Below are 16,644 nucleotides of genomic sequence, written 5' to 3' on the forward strand. Positions count from 1 at the left end.
ATGAGTAATTTTTTGGGTAGTGGGTAGACCGACCGGTCCTAGTGCTTCCTCGTTGTTAGTGCCTCCTCAGGACCCGAAGCTGGGACCAGGGGCAGAGAAGGCCAGGGAATGCCAGCTACCAGAGGCTGAGCCCTCTCACTCTGCCCTCTCCAAGCCGTGGGACCCAGTGCCTGCAAACTGCCCCTTCCCCACAGTCCTGGGATCGTGTGAGGTAGAAACCCCAGGCAGGGTGGGATCTTAGCTAGGCTCTGGCAGCTAGAACCGAGGACCCAAACCCCAGTGGCCCCAGCCCCTAAGTCCCGGGCTTTCCACAAGCACACGGAGAATGCTGTATTGCTGGACGGGGCCTGGGAGCTCCCCTCAGCCACACATGCATGGTCTGGCAGATCTGGACCCCTCCTGGTGTTAAGGAGTCCAGGGACCTAGGGTGGAGCCTAGGCTCCCCTTGAGTAAGTCACAGTCCCTCAGTTTCTCTCCGACACTGGATGGAAGATCCCTAGCTGGGGATGGTCACTGCTGGAGGGATGATGTTAAGGTTCAGAGAGTGTGATAGACCTAGACCATCAAGGAGCTTGGGAGAGGGGGCCAAGGGTGTGGGGTCTTACAGAGTTAAGGGCTGGGCCTCCAGACAGCAGCTCACCCTTCCACCCCTGCCCCAGCTTTCAAGATTATTCCCCGCTAATGGAGAAATAGTGCAGGGATGTTGGGGGCGGCACTTAAAGTGGAGCAGGGGACAAAGTGGGTGGAGCTCTTGGGTCTGCTGTTCTTCTCGGGACAAGCCCTGGCCTTCCATCTGTAGCTGTACCATTGATTCTCTGGTGCATCACTTCTCTCTGAGCCTTGCTTTTCGGAAGTAGGAAACAGGGACGGTGACATTTTTGATATAATACAAATATAAGGCATGGGGCATAGTTGTTATTCAAGGAATTCCTGGTATAGGCATTGAAGTTGGAGAGACTGGGGATTTGGGATAAGCAAAGCAACTGTATCTTATTCATTAAGATATTTGCTGGTGGGACTGAAAGGCACCATAATATAGAGGTTTCAAGTGCCAGTTCTGGCATCAAGACTGCTGGGAGCGCTACTGTATCTTCTCCTTTCTGGCTGGGTGTACCCTTCATCTCTCTGAGCTGCGGTCTCCTCTTCTGTTAAGTGGGAATTAGAATACCTACGCTGAAGCAACGTTGATGTTGGGAGTAAATGGACTCTGGGAGGTGAAAGCATTTAGAACTTGGATGGACCTGTATGGTGCTTAATCTGAAGCTCAGTTCTCCCTGACAAGGGTTGGCCTTTAGTGTGTGTGTGTGTGTGTGTGTGTGTGTGTGTGTGTGTGTGTGTGAAGATGCACATGCACAACCCTCAACCTTTGAGCCAACATTGAGATTGTTTCTTGGTTTGGGCACATTCTTGTTTTCTGCTGATGCTCAGCAGAGGTTTGCAAAGTTCAGATTCTTAGGACGCCAGGCTTCCCTCTGCTTCCCCCCCCCTCGCCAGTTAGGGATGCCACCTACATCTTTTGTCCTATTTCCTCCCTCCAGTTGATCCTAGACCCCAAATCACGCCATTCTTAGCTTTCCCCAATATGTGCCCCTACCTCCCCGACCCACTGTCTCCAAATCTCTTCCTCTTCCTCCTGAGGCCTCTTCTCCCAAAGTCTTGCTCTTTGGGACTGTCCACTGTTCCTCATGGAAGGTTAATGACTTATGGCAGGTTAAACTTGCTCCCTTCAGTGGTGGAAGTTTGAAAGATGTGATGTGGTGGAAGGGGAGAGACCGCCCACTGAGCTGTGCACCCTTGGACGAAGTGCCTTTCCCTCCCAGGGACTCCGTTTTCCCGAGTTCAAATCCACGGAGGGTGGGGACCCAGCTGTCCTGCGGAAAAAGGCCTTGTGATGTGTACCGTGTCTGCATTTCCACGTGTGCATTTATTGTTATTGCTCAGGATAGTGTTGAAAAGGCAGACAAATCCCATTAATTACAAAGAGCACAAGCCAGAGATACAGAGAAATAAAGAGTGTACAATAAGAGCACAGTCACTTCCCAGCCCCGATTGTCCCAGAGCCCCCCCCAGAGCCCGGGCAGCTTGTGGAAGCTGGAGCGGCACCATTTCCTCGCTACTCTGTTATAAAATATGTGCACACAAGAGTTAGCAAAGTGTGGCGACCCCCAAGAGGAAAGGTCCGGAGGGAGAGCACCACAGGCATTACAAAACAGACTTAGGGGGCTGAGAAGGTCCCAGAGCAGCCTCAAAGGTCTTGTTTTTGGTGGAGGGGGTGATGACTGATGCCCAGGGCCTGGGATCCCCTTCCCTCTACTTGGTTGAGTAGGATCTCTACATCACAACAGGAGAGCTTGCTTTAGAACTTGGAAAAGACCTGGCTGGGGATTTTCTGCTGTTGTTTGATAGGCCTTGGCTCTGGAACACCCAGAGCCTTCAAGAAACACACCCCTCCCATCTTCTAATGGGATCTCAGACACTATGGAGGGAGTTTAGGGTGGGAGGCATGTCACAGTACACCCAGCTGACAGCCTCCCATAAGTAGAGCACGAATGGGTAGGGGGGGTTAGGGTAGTGTGAAGGTCCAGGAAAGAAATTGCTGCATCCCAAAGGGCCTATCACACAACCGCTGAAAAAACTTTGAATAAAGAACAAGAAGTGACCCCTCCCACCCCTGCCAAAAAAAAAAAAAAAAAAAAAAGGCAGTTCCGGAAAGGGAGACAGGAATAAAGATTTCTTCATGAGGAGAACTAGAAGTAAAAACAACTGGGCCACGCAAATCTGGTAGCTCCGGGTGTGGGAGAGAGCCCTATTCCTCTTCTGGACTGGGGCAGATGGAGGGTCCACCCCAGCATAACCAAGGTGGGTGACTTTGGGTCCCAAACTGAGATTGGGGTGGGGAGCTTGGTGGCCTCTCCTGGTGACACCCTTGCTTAGGGTACAGGTGAGATGGTGGGAGGAACTTCTGGCTTCCGCCCAAATTTAGGATGCTCTTTTTGTTTCTTCTTACGGGACACTCTATCTAGTGACCCTGAGTGAACAGTACTTACAATGGCAGAAAGGAAGCCCTTTGCATATAGAATGACAGGGCCCTTGGGTGGGGGAAGGGTAGGGGTGGAAGACGTGGCAACATTTTAAAGTTTACTTAAAAGAATAGCTGTGAGACAATAACCAGGATATTTTGTTAAAAAAAGAAAAGGAGGGACTTCACCCTCCTCCACATGATAAAACATTATATAAAGCAACAGTAATTAGAACTGTATGGCTGGTGCCAGATGAGACACCCAGATATGGGAACAGAAGAGAAATTCCAGAAATAGACCCAAATCTATATAAGCTATCAGTATGTGGTACAGGTGGCATTTCAGCATGGTTGGGAAAAGAGCAGCTATTCAATAAGTAGGCTACCCAGGATGAGACGGGTCCAGAGTCCTTGGCCCAGTACCGCCATTTTCAGTGGTCTGGTCTCAAAAGCAGGGCACCCTCCCTCTTGTCTACTCTGTGTTCTGATTGGGACAGGGGGGCGAGGGGGCCATGGTGAGGGGTCGGTGGGAGCAATGGAGGCTGCTTCAGAATTAGGGAAAGCGCTGCCTGAGTCGCAGGGAGGAAATATTCCTCCCTGCCCACCTCCAAAGGTGGGCAATTCTCCAGCCCCAGGGGTCACTGAATGGGCCCCCTGCTCTTCTCTCATCTGTTGAGGGGAGATAAGTAGCTGAGCTTAGACCTCAGAATGAATCTGCTATCTTCTCCTGGAGCCCTTGTCCAGAGGACAGAGAAGAAGCTAAGTGGATGGTGCAGTCCCAAACTGGAAAAAATTATATATACATTACAGAGTATATATTTGCTGTGTTCTGTTTGATGTTGGTTTTTTGCCTTTTTTTTTTTTTAAACCACAGACATTTCAGAACCACGCTGCGGGAGTAAGAAGAGTCAGCAATTGAAAGCATAACCATTGCATAGTATTAAATGAACAGAGACGGTGAGTTCTTTATTTACAATTATTGTCTAGATAAAAAAATTCATAAAAACAGATGAATGGTCATAAATTATTGACCCCCTAATGGGGTGAACTGCCAAACGTACCCCATGCTGCTAGATATAGGACGCAGAGTGCAAGCTTTATGTACTACAGTGAGTTTTGACAAACCAATCATTTCCTCTGTGTGTGTGTGTGTGTGTGTGTGTGTGTGTGTGTGTGTGTGTAAGCATCCATCATTCCTGACAAGAAAAGACCAACACTGAGGTTGGGTGTCCTCGGTCACTTCCACTGCTCCCTGTTCCCCAAGCTAGGCTCCGCTCAGAGAAGGCCCTCCTGTCTTCCCTGTGTCCCGGCTCCGAACGAACAAGGAGCGTGGTGGGCAAGCACGGCTTTCCTGCTGTCGGGGAATGAGGTCATGGACACAGGATTGGAACCAAGAAGGTGGGGAGATGGAAAACCTTGAGAAAGGAAACTACAAAAAACACCATGTTCCAAAGTTGCTCCAGGTTTTTTCACATGTGCAGGTCTTTACTTTCTCGGCAGGAGAACAACGGGCTGGCTTTTGGCGGCGTTTGTATCGGAATCCAATAAGCACATCTGAGGGCTGGCCACCCCTTTGGGGATGCAGTTTCCTCTGCTGGGTACATTCAGAGAGATTCCTTCACGACATTCAGGTGATGCTCTCGCACACAGAAGGTCCTCCTTCTAGGAAGGTTTTGCCAGGTGGGATGGGCTGACTTGGGATCCCAAAGCCTCAGGTTCCTTCACAGCCACCCAGCCGTAGGCCCTCCCAGCTGACTATGGCTCTTTTCCCAAGTGGCTCTCATCTTGTTTGTGGAAGAATTCTCTGGGCCTGGAGAAGGGAAGGGCTGAGATGACACAGAGCAACCGTGGGAAGGGGTCAGTATGAGGGATGAATTTTGCAAGCGAGGTGGAAAGTGTTTGGTTTTCCTCGAAGCATGGGACGTCATCGATCATGGTATTCAAAATGTCTTTTGCACTGTACAAGTTTATGGAAAAAGATCGTATGCTGAAAAGTCTCAAAGCAAACTTTGTATTAAATACAAAAGTTCTTTTATGAAAAAAGCTGATACCCACAAAGTGCTTAGCAGTTAAGAGGCTGACGTACAATTAAATAAGCTCTCATTAAGTGGGATTACTAGTGCTGTTATTGTCTTGGGGGGAAAATAACCACCTTTTCTCACCTGTGATACTGTAGGGTTTCAGAATGGCTTTCTGTCTGGGAAAGCAAGACTTGCTGTCAAAAGGCTACAGTATATATTGCGACTACAGGAAGACAATTTGGTTTAAAAATCACACTGAATACATCTCAATATACACATCATAAGGTTCGTTCGGATCTAAATAGTGCAGAGAAAAAGGCTATTCTTCTTCAAAAATAAAAATAAAAGCAGCAAGCCATAATGATCCTCATCCAGTATGCCAACAGCTCATATGCTGCAATTTATAAGTAAATAAACTTCTAAATTACTAAAAAAAAAAAAAATCAACACAGTAGCATTTATAATATTGCAACACTACCTCAACCTCTGTCCAGACAGTGCCAAAGAGAACCTCTTTTTGAAATGCTCTTAGTAAACTCAAGCGAGTTTCATCGAGAGAAAAGTCTTCGACCAAAGCTGGGCGGACCCCGTCATCCTCGGGCCAGGCCCGCCGTTAGTGCTGTGAACCTAGGAAGCCTTCTCTCTTCCTCTCCCTGTGTCTACGGAGCACGGTGTTAAGCCCTCCGGATGGCTACTCCTCCTCGGTAGCGTTTGGCTTCTGCCTGAGCCTCCCGCGGTAGTGACATAATTGAGTGGAAACAGCAGGCAAAAATCAGAGCATGGCTATTGTAAAACATCAGGATGCAATCCAGGGAAGTGTCTGCTGGGCTGAGCTGTTTATATAACATCTCAGCCGCCAGTGTTCTTCAACCGTACAAATAGCCAAAGACGTTATCTACAGGTTTGTAAACAAATTACATTCTTGTTTTAGGACATAAATAAGTTAAAATAGAGCAATTTAAGCGGAAACAAGGCAACATGCCGGCAAAAAAAACTTTATATATCCGTGTGTGTGTGTGTGTGTGTGTATATGTATATATATATATATATATATATATATATATATACCTATCTATATGGACGTATACAGTCTTGGAAAAGTATACGTTGATATAGATACAAAGAAATGGATATAACCTCGTGAGTGTCTGTGAAGTTTTTCGGTTCCGTTGGTGCAAATTTACTAGGTGAGTTAAGCTCTGCAGTTTCAAAAAGTTGTTAAATTAATCTATACAACTGAGACCATGCTGTGCAAGCATTTCAAAAACTCACAGACCAGTGGATTGGATGTAGTCTCAGAAAAGAGTCTGTTTGCAGTTCCCGCCTAAGAAAACAAACAAAAAACCCTCCCCGACCCCCCCTCAAACCAAACCAGGGGAGGACTGGAAGTGTACAGTACATTCATGCAGGGGACGTGGTGGCCTGGCGGGTGCATGGCTGGTCCGTGTTTGGGTGGGAGCCAGGAAGGGCTTGTTCTGGGAAAATCGCTCACTCCCGTAAGCCCCCCCAGGAGATCCCGCCCCTTGCCTCAAAGTGTAAAAGAGTTCAAACAGCATCGCAGCCAGAAAAAGGGTCTGTTGGGTGGAAATGTTGGTTTTCTCGCCAGTTTTTGGTTTCCTGTTGTTGCTCCTTGCTGCTTGGGTGAGCTGGGTGCCTGGATGGGGTGGGGTGGGGTGCCCGGGGGGGGGTGGGTGGCGGCGGGGTCCTCAGCTAAAGCGACGTCTCCAGGCTGTGGATGGGGCTCCCTGGACTTGAAGAGGTAGCTGATTTGCTTGTGTCGGTCGTTAGGTTGATCCCGCTGTCGATGGCGCTGTTGTTCTTGTTGAGCGATGACGGAGGGCTCGAGTTCTGCTTGAGCGCGGCATCTTCTTCCAGGTCGGTGTCGTCAATGAGGGGGATGTGGGGCTGTGAATCTTCGATCCGGAATTCGGGGTGAGCCATGAAATTATGGATGGAGGTTCGAGACTCAGGCTTTTCTAGACCTTCATAGAGAGAGCTACGGAACGCCTTCACGACGCGAATCTGCAAGGGAAGCACAGGGGTGAGAAGCACTGCCCTGGGGGGGCGGGTGGCAGCCAAGCTTGGGGGGGGGGGGGCGGGGGGGGGGGGGGGGGGGGGGTTAGGGCACAGCGGGCGGCTGGAATCCACAGTCGCTGGGTGTTATGAGCATGGGCAGGAGGGGAAGAATGGAAGAGGGGGCTCAGGTTATATGCATCCATGAGGTTTTAAAAACTGCTTTGGTTTTGGTCGGAACTACAGTATTAGGACAGGAGGAATCAAGCCCCATCACAGAGATGGTGGGAAACAGTGGTTAGAGGAAGCATAGTCCACTCCGGCGGGCACCCAGACCTAGTGAGAGACTGAGCCTTGTTAACTTTAAAGCACAAGTTCAACCATGCAGAAGGGGAGTGGGACCAGGTGGGAATAAAGGAGGAAGGAGGAGAAGCTAGTTTTAGAACATTAATCTTAAGAAAACCACACGCAGTTAAGAAACCATACAACATGGAACAGATAACGTGTCACAAACAGAAAAGGAACGGAAAGGAGAGACAGTTGGATGAGCCGGGATGAGAGAAGACACACGAGGGTCAGAGAACAGGAACATCAAACCGAAGGCAGCAAGGCAAACCAAAGCCAACTCAGGGCTTTCCGGGGTGCAGAGCTGAGGCGGCCAGAAAGCACGGAGGAGCCGGCAGACTGACGACATTCAGGGGCGGGGAGCATGCCACGGTGAGGGGTCAGGAACCACACGGCACACACAGACAGACACGGCTACACTTGGAAGCCTGGACAATGTGAACGGAGGTCTTTGTACCCAACGTTTCTTTCCTTCATGCATTTGGGAGGTAAACACTCGAGTATAGACTCAAAGCCCTGGCCAGTCATTGGAGTTGACTTTGGGGTCCCTTATTTCCTGGGGCATTTTATTTCTTTGTTTGTGCTTTGAAAACACAGAACTCCCAAAAAGGAGGACAGAATCAGATGGCCAAACCCAGCCCTGGGTGGGATTCTAGGGGGGTGTGGACCTGAGCCACAAAAAAGCACATTCTTTCATTTTCTGTGTCTTAGTTGGAACCCGTGGTTTTCTGAAGAGTGTGAAAGGAAGCTGGACATCGAGTCTTCCAGGCTAGTGGAAGGAGCACTGGACTCGGAGTCAGGGAGACCCATGTCTGAAAAAGGCTCTGCCACTTTTGGTGCCTTGGCCGCGGGCAAGACACGCCGCCTCACTGGTTGCCCTCTGTCCTGCCTCACAGGGCGCAGAGGAACAGGACCCCCGTGCTGGAGAGAGGGGTCCCTTTCTCCAGACTCCTGGGAGGGGGAAGCTATGCCTATCATCTCAAGGGGCAGATGGGACTTGGGACAAAGGGATTTCCTCCTCTCTTCCTAGCCCCAACTCAGAGCGGAGGCAGTAGTGGGGGAATACAAAGCAGCCTCGGTGCGTCCAAGGAGCAGAGCCTCAGCCAAGTTGGCCATGGCGCCGAGGGTTCTCTCAATGGCCCTCCCTGCAGAGCAGTGCGTGCCTCCACACCACAGGCCTGTGGGGGCGGGGGGGGGGCAGAGGACCAGCGGGGTTCTTGTGGGGAGGCCCTTGTGGTCCCAGGATCTGTGGAACTCTCAGCCAAGCCCAGGGGTATCTTGGTGGGGCACAGGTGGGGAAAGCCCTGTCCATGGAAGTGAATTTTCTAGATGACTGTGGCTGATGGTTTTAAGTGTCCTAGCACAAGGTTTATTTTACTATTTTTCCGAGGGAAGTGTTTCTAAAGCACATGAGATGCTCCTCTGCCTTTTGGTTTAGTGTACACAGAGAAGAATGTAACGTTAAGTTGGTCAGTACTCCTTTCGGTCTTTTGTAAGACCCCAGAGTTTTGATTTTTTTTTTTTTTTTAAGTTTCTCTCTTTGGTTGTCAGCCATCATTACTTGTTCTGACTTTTCCTTGTTTGCTCAAAAGCATCTCTGTCCCGTTTCCCTCTTATGTGCTGTGTTCTGGGGACTCCAGGGGGCCCTGCTTCTTGGAATCATGCTTTAAATAAGAGGCATCAGGGGCCAAGAGGGAGCCTGCGGACGCCGTGACAGCCATGTGACTGCTCTGAGGCCTCTTCCTCCCTGGATACCCTGTCCATGGCTCTGTAGGGATTATTAAATATTCTGATCTCCTGATGAGCAGGCCATTACACCCTTGATTAAGTGAAACCAAAAAAAAAAAAAAAAGGTGTCGTGGGCCTCAGTTTTCCTATCTGTAAAATGGGAATAATGGTCATTGTAACTGTCCAGCCTCGTGCCCAGCATGTGCTGAGGCTGAATTGCAATAAGGTAGTGGAGGAGGAGGGATGGTGGTGGGACCCTGTCATGTGACTGAAGATGCAGAGGGCACGACACACAATGAGATGCAGGCCCCTTGCCCTCCCCCTGGCATGGAGACAACAGAAAGAATGAACTGCTCTGGACAAGACTGTGGGGACAAGACTTTTCGGGACACCCCGCCATGGTCATCTCAAGTGTCCACTTCGGTTCTCTCCGCGGCTGAAATGAAAAAAATATGGGAAGAAAAAAAGCTCTTCCGCCTCCCATCCCTGCCTACCCTAAAGTGAGATTTTGGGGCAGGAACTGTACTTGGTATGAGGGGAGGGGGGAGGGAAAAGGACCCGGCCTGTGGGATTTCAGACATTGTGGTTTCATCAGCACAAAGGGAACAGGAGACCCATGCCCCTGTCGGTCGGCTCTGAGGGATTGCCTCGGCCCTGGGCTGGGACGGGTTCGACATACTCGAATGTTTACCCGGCTTCAGGGAAGCCAAGAGTCTGGGATTGATTCACATTCATTTCAGGCTCAAGGTTAAAGACTCACAACCTCTTTTAATTTCACTCTCTCTTGCTGAACTCTGTCTCCAGGGTTCTCTAGCCCTCTAGGGAAACAAACACATGGAATATTCAGACAGTGGAGAGGTCTAGGCCCCACCCCAGAAACAAGCCATTTTCTCGCCAACCCAAGATTGCATTGAGTTTGTTACCAAAACGCTAATGAGAGGCATAGCTTTCTTTTCTTTCCGTCTTCATTTCTCCCTTAAGAGATGCGCACTCCTTGCCCTAGCAGTCCTTGGAATCAGGAAGGTGAAGGGCAAGTGGCAGTAGGAGATGGCCCCCTGGCTGGTCGTGGCCAGGAAGTGGCCGGTTCTGGGTTAGGAGTCTGATGTGCTTGGCCTGGTTGGTTCGAAGGAGGAGGACCTTCACTGACCAACACGGAGCCTGCTACAAAACTTGCTAAATACAAAAGTAGTTTGAGATGCGTTAGGAGTTTGAGGGGCATAAGCAGGAGCGGCAGGGGGCTTGGCCTTGGGTCACAGAGCCGAATGCTCATTTTGTCTTTGGTCACCAGTGGGAAGGTGCCCTTCGCCCCAGTCCTGGCCAGGCTGGTAGAAAGTCCAGCAGAGAAACCGCTTTCTTGGCCTTCTAGAGCCCAGAGGGTGGACCCCTTTCCACTTTGTGAGGCTGTGGGCATGGGCACTGGTTCTGGAATGGAAACTCAACCTCTGTAGGCTCCAGGGCTATGGGCTTGTCTGGAAAGTGGTTGCGGGACAGTGGGAAAATGAGGCGCTTCGGAGTCAGACCTCTCGCCGCTCACTTGTGTGATCGTGGCCAAGTCAGCCCAGTCCTCTGAGCCTCAGTGCTTTTCTCAGGGAAATGGATGTATTGGCAGGTCCCCTCTCCTATTTCCTTGGTGAGGCGTATGCGAAATGAAGGATGTGGGGGCTGCTTTGGAAAATGTTGAGTGAGGCTCAAGCATAAGGCCTTAGGGGTGTGCCTTTAAGTTTCTGGGGGAAAAAAAAAACTCACTTTTGTGTCAGTCAGAAGAGGAAAGCAAGACAGCGAACCAGAGTTCCCTCCCAAACATTCTGGGTGCGAGTGTGACCTGCCTGTCACGTCACCGCATGCATCTGTTTGCCTGGGGCCCTCCACCTCACAGTGGTGCCGGGGGAGGGATGGGATGGGGGGCTCCTCACCCCAAGGTCATGAGTCAGAAGTCCGCCCCAAGCAGACACTGCCCCACCACAGGCCTTGGTGGTCAACTCTGGGTAACACAGGGGACAGTGGTTTGACTCCTTCTAGGGTCTAAGATTACAGGTATTCTGGACTCAGCATGCACAGGGCCACCCTCCTCTGCTGGAGAATCCCCAGGGAGAAGTCCCTGCTCAGAGGAGGTGGGAGGCAGCCTACCTCTCCATCCCACCCAAGCCAGGACCCCTTCTCTTACTCTTGGCTACTGGTTTTACACCTCCCCGAGGGAAAAAAGCCTTTGACTCCTGAAGGGACCCTGCCTGGTAACTAGAGGGCCCTCAGAGTTCTTGGAGACTCGAGGAGGTATTGTTGTTATAGCAACTATTCAGGTGAAGGAGGAACGGGGGGTATTTATTTAGAGTTCACACTGTGACTGTATTGGTCAAAACGTGTGTGTTGAAGCCACAGGGGTTAGGATCCCTTTTGGAACCGGAACTCTTGGCTAGGGGGATGGTCAGGCTCCCACAAGACACCCCAAATTACGGTCTGGATTCTCTGGTAGAGGGTAGGAGTACAACATGTTCAAGGAGACAAGATGGCAGTTGGATGGAGGAATCATGCCTGGCCAGCCCCTTTAGGTCCTTGGAGAAAATAGAGGGTGGGTAGAAGTGACTGTCTCTCTGAAGGAGAAGTGCTGAAAACTGGGTGTCACTCAACTGGCCTTATTGAATAAGAAAAGGTGAGAATGATATTGCCCAGGTTTGAGATGACCGAGCTCCTTCTCTAGACTGTGGGAGCTAAGGCATGGGACTAAGCCACAGGAAGACTTCTAAAGGCTGCATGGGTGCCCAGAAATGCCAGGCAGGCTCTGGCTGTGGCCAGTGTGAAGCACCGTGCCTCAAAGAGGTCAGACCCAGCCAGAGGGATGTGGGAGTCACCAGGAGCCCAAAGAAATGGATTCTTTCCCCAGTGGCTCTCCAGACCGGAAACCTCCCTCCCCCTTTTTTAAAGTGATCTCTGTGCTCGAACCAGGATCAATAGTTGTATGCTCTACCAACTGAGCCAGGCAGGCACCCCCAGACTGGAACCCTTGGTCATTGCACTTCAAGAGAGCTGGTGGTGCTGAGCAAGGCCAGAGCTAAGTGAACGCAGGAGGAGGTCAGCTGGTTGAGGCTCTCTGCTGTAAGGGGCCGGGGGGGGGGGGGCGGCAGGATGGGACCAAAGTGTTTCTTGCCCTGAGAAAGCCTGGCAGTGACTTCCTAGTGACAGTCATGGCAATGTGACTTGGACCCAGTCTGCTCAAATAGATCTCCATTTCACCTTGGCTTGCCTGGCCACCCCCCCCCCATTGCTGGGTTTTTGTGCTAATGAATGAATCCAGAGGGCTTTTCTTCCCTTTTCTGCATCCTTCCTGTTACCCTGCCTACCTGGTGGGGCTGCAGCCCCTGAACAGTCATGAGATATGAGCATGGGCCAGCAATAGGCTCTCTGTGGCTCGTGTCTCCCATCCGAGGGCTCAGATGGCCCAGTTCCCACCTGGCATGCAGGTCCTCTCCAGCTCAGTGGGAGGGGATGTGTGTGGGGGGTGTACCGTGTTTGGATGGGGGTACAGGCACTGTATAAAGTATGGCGAGATGAAGTCCCAGGGCCTGTTCCTCATCAAAAGCCCGAGGGCTGGAACAGATGCATTGTGGCAATCTGAGAAGACCAGAACTAGGCGCTCCCCCGCAGTTTGGGAGGGGGCTGACTGGACACAAGGTAAGGGAGGCAGGTAGTAAATAGAGACTTCTTATTCCCTCTGGGTCCTGAAGCCATGGAGGGGTTCAGAAAGATCTAGAAGCCAGAGATGAGAGATCAGGTTAGAAGTGGTGCCATGAGGAGGTGAGCTTGGAAGGAGGGAGAAGATGGAGGCCAGAGTCCCCGGCTCTCCCTCAGATGAGTAAGGGCAGGAAACTACAGGTTGGACCAGATCCCTCATGGCCTGCTGGCATCCAGCCAAGATGTGAGACTTGGTTCACCGTTTTCTGCCTGAGATCAAGCTGAATGGGTAAGGAGCCCTGTCCTTTCTAGGAAGGGGTCAGACCTTCAGTGTGCAGGGCATAGTGTGTGTAAGGCAACTGATGCCATCAGATGTACAAGGGAAGAAGCAGAGGGTTCTGAACTACCGTGGCGGGGGCCTCTGGGCTGTGATCTCCTTCTCCCAGGCCTGGGACCCCTCCCCGACTGGGACCTCTAACCAATAGTGACCCCTCTCTTGGCCGGACCCCACTGTGACCCACTGTGACCTCTGATGGCCTTGAGCCGTGGTAACCCTTCGCCTAACTAACTATAAGACTCTGACCTCCTGGCCAACTCTGACCTTGACCTTGTGGGCCAGGCTTTTCCTGACTGAGTATGGCCCTAGACCAATTGGGATACCCCTTGCCGTCCTGGCTGACTGTTCCGCCTCGGCCGCTGTGACCCTCTAGTGGGCTGGAGCATTTGATCACTGGAAACTCCCCACCAGATGGTGATCCTTGACTGACCCAGACCTTTTTGGCCACTCTTGACCTTCACGACCCCCTGGCTGAGTGTTTAAGCCCCTGACCCTGACCCCAGCCAACCGTGGCCCACCAAGGGCTGGCCACCCCATGACTGGCTATGCTCTCCTGACCAATGGGGACCCTCCTCAATGGCTGTGGCCCCTCAGCCCCCTGGGCCTCGCCATGACCGGCTGCCCCCCGTGTCCTTGGGGCCCCGGCCCCTGCCCGCCCGGCGCTGGCGTCAGTGGCGCCCGAGGCAGTAAGGGTTCACACTCACGCCCAGCTGCAGCAGGAGGAAGGCTGGTCGGAGAGGAAAGAGCATTGGACAACGACACGCGACTAGGGCTAGAGAGATTGGCTACGTCCTGGCTCTGGCTGGTGACGGAGGACTGTCTCCGCAGGGCTCCCTGAAAGGAGGCCCCGCTCTTGAAAGTATTGACTACTTCAATCTGCAACGGAGGAGAGAACGAGACAAGTTGCGAGAAGAATGGACACACAGCTACACGACTGACAGGCGCAGCGCCACGAGCACAGCCGCAGCCATGGGACAAGGACAAGGTGACTTAAATCAAACAAAGACCACCAGACACACTCAAAGCCCCTGAAAGACGTCTGCTGGGCGCCAGGCCCCTCAGGGGGCCCCAGAGCCCCGGGCAGGGCTGGCCAAGGGGCCCCCGCGCTGGGGTTCTTGTCACGGAGGAGAACCCCCGCGGTGTCGGGAGGCTCTGGGCCCGACACCCGCTCCCCCCGCCGCCCCCAGCTCTCCGAGAGGGTTGTCTCCTGAACCTCGGTCACCCCGAAAACCGGGGGTGGGGGGCTGTGAATGCCAATGAGAGGATGCTGGGGGGTGCTCCGTGGGGTGTGAAGCAGCCCAGGTTACAGCGGGGTGCTAGGCACGGTCTGGGCAAGAGGCCCACCCTCCCTTGGTTTCCTAGTCCCTGAGTCCCTCATCCCACGTGGCTGTGAACAAACAGTGTGATCTAGAACTCCAGCCCGGGCAGAGGGCTGTGCGAGAGCGTGTGGCCTGTGGGTGGGGGCCACACGGTGGCGGCACAGGTGTCTGTCCTGGGGAGGAAATCCATCCCACGCATGGGCTTGGCGTGTGTGCCTTACTGTGCACGTACGTGTCTGTGTATGCGTGGGGAAAACCAAACTTGGCTTCCCAGAGTGGCCTCGATGCCCTGGTGGAAGCTGGAGGCCAGTGTCCGAAGGCCCCGGTGGGGGACATGTTACACATGTGCAGAGATGCCCGGACCTCATAGGCTGATGCCCCGGCCCGGGAGAATCTGGGGTTGGCCCTGGCCTTACACCTACTGGCGCCCAAGCCCTGCACCGCCCCTCCTGGTGGTGACCAGAGCCTGACCCTGACCAGAGCCCCACACTCACCTCAGCACTCAGGCCCCCTCCCCGCTTAGGGCATCCCCCCTGGAAACCCATGGTGGATGTGACCCCCAGTCTGACCCCTCGCAGGTCTGAGGGGTGAAATGGAAGTTTCCTGAAGAGGCCACAGCTTCTTTAGCAGCCACGGGAGTGTGTGTGTGGGGAGCATGGGTGTACCAAAGGCTGGCGAGGTGGTGAGAGCAGGGCTGGAGCCCCATCTCTGCGGGCCTGTGGGGTGGCATGGAGCACGCCCATCTCCATCCCCCGCCCGCCCCAGCTAGGTGTGGCCCAGCCCCGGGAGCCTCCTGTACCTGGGTCTGGATCCGATTCAGGCCTCGGAACCACAGGATCTGGCCTCGCCGCAGCTCCCTCTCGGCATGGTCTATCTCCTCCACGTCCTCATTGAGCTCCTCCTCCGGGATCTCCTCCTTCTGCGTGAGCCTGCCCGCCTCCTTGAGGAACTTGAGCCTGCTGGTCGGGATGGTAGCGATGACCTGCAGGGGGTCCAGGGTCAGGGTGATGGGGGCTGTCCCTCAGGTGGCCTCCTTCCCAACCTGCCACCCCACCGCCCCTCTCCCCACCCCCCACCACTTACCTAGTTAGGCTCGGCTCACTTCTTAACTCATCCTACCTGTTCCTCAACTCCATCTTTTATAACTTCTTATTGATTTGCTTTGTATTTCACTCACTCATCCAGAGTTGGGGGGCACAGTGGAAAATCTTGGCCTTTAGGAGTTGGACAGGTGTGACCTTGAATATCCGAGACCGTATAGGTCATGTGACCTTGGGTAAGTCATTTAACTTCTCGGAGCTCTGGTTTTCCTGTCTGTAAAACTGGGGGGCAATTCTCAGAGTTTGAGGATTAACTCTGAGTTTGAGGATTAAGCAAGATGGTGTGTCTAAGTTGCTGTGCATGAGCCTGGCCCACAGCTGGCCCTCAGGTCCTTGGGTTCATTCCTCCTGATCACTGGGTCTTGTGGTACCTGAGTGTGGGCAACAGGGGCTCAGGGCATGGGTACCATGGGGACAGCCAGTCTTGGGCATTCTGGGAATGGCTGCCTTCCCAGAAAGAGAAGGCAATATGAGAAGAGGATATGCTTTTATACTTAATCGTCCTCCAAAGGGCTTGTCCATGGGGCCGAGGTGTGAAAGGCAGGCCCTATGGGGAGGTTGAGGTGGCAAAGATCAGAGGCCCCTCTAGGGAGAGATGGGGGCTGGCCTGGACACTCAGCCTCATGGATTCCCTGGAGGTTTCAGCATTGTCCATTGGCATCATCCTCAGGCATTAGGAGTCTGCTCTCCAGATGCCAAGAGCTCCCTGAGGGTGTGGGCTCCAGCAGGATACAGATGCCCAGGGAATGGGGTTGCTAAGTCAGATCTAGTTTATCAACTTTCCAAAGAAGCTCCAAAGTTTAAAGAAGGACGTTTTGGATGAAACTAAATTTTCTTCTTTATCTTCTAGTTAATTTCTGCTACTGCAACTTCCCACTGTAGCCTGGAACAGCTCGAAGGCAAGAACAATGTCTCAGGCCAGTTGGGGGTCCCACTACCTGGGCAATGGAGCATCCTGGGAATAGAGCCCCTTTGCCCCAGATCTGGCTCCAGGTACTTCTCACAAGCACTGCATCCTTGGTCGGGCTGCAAGCAGTGAGTGCCGGGAAGTGTGTGTGTGTGTGTGTGTGTGTGTGTGTGTGTGTGTGTGTGTGTG

At 52.6% G+C, this 16,644-nt stretch overlaps 1 protein-coding gene across 1 annotated transcript in view; it reads right to left on the minus strand.

Moving 5' to 3' along the window:
• Nucleotides 1–6,486: 6,486 nt before the first annotated feature.
• The window catches only part of ATP2B2 (ATPase plasma membrane Ca2+ transporting 2), a 170,981-nt gene continuing 160,823 nt past the window's right edge, over nucleotides 6,487–16,644 (minus strand). Inside the window, exons 22-23 of the mRNA XM_073901649.1 lie at nucleotides 15,248–15,430; nucleotides 6,487–7,062 (exon numbers count right to left, since the gene is read on the minus strand). Coding sequence (XP_073757750.1) covers nucleotides 6,751–7,062; nucleotides 15,248–15,430 — 495 coding nt within the window. The 3' untranslated portion in view covers nucleotides 6,487–6,750. The remainder of the gene's footprint in view (nucleotides 7,063–15,247; nucleotides 15,431–16,644) is intronic.

This window comes from Callorhinus ursinus, unplaced genomic scaffold, assembly GCF_003265705.2.
Source record: "Callorhinus ursinus isolate GAN/ISIS: 27379988/994484 unplaced genomic scaffold, GSC_fseal_2.0 scaffold15, whole genome shotgun sequence".
Lineage (NCBI taxonomy): Eukaryota > Metazoa > Chordata > Mammalia > Carnivora > Otariidae > Callorhinus > Callorhinus ursinus.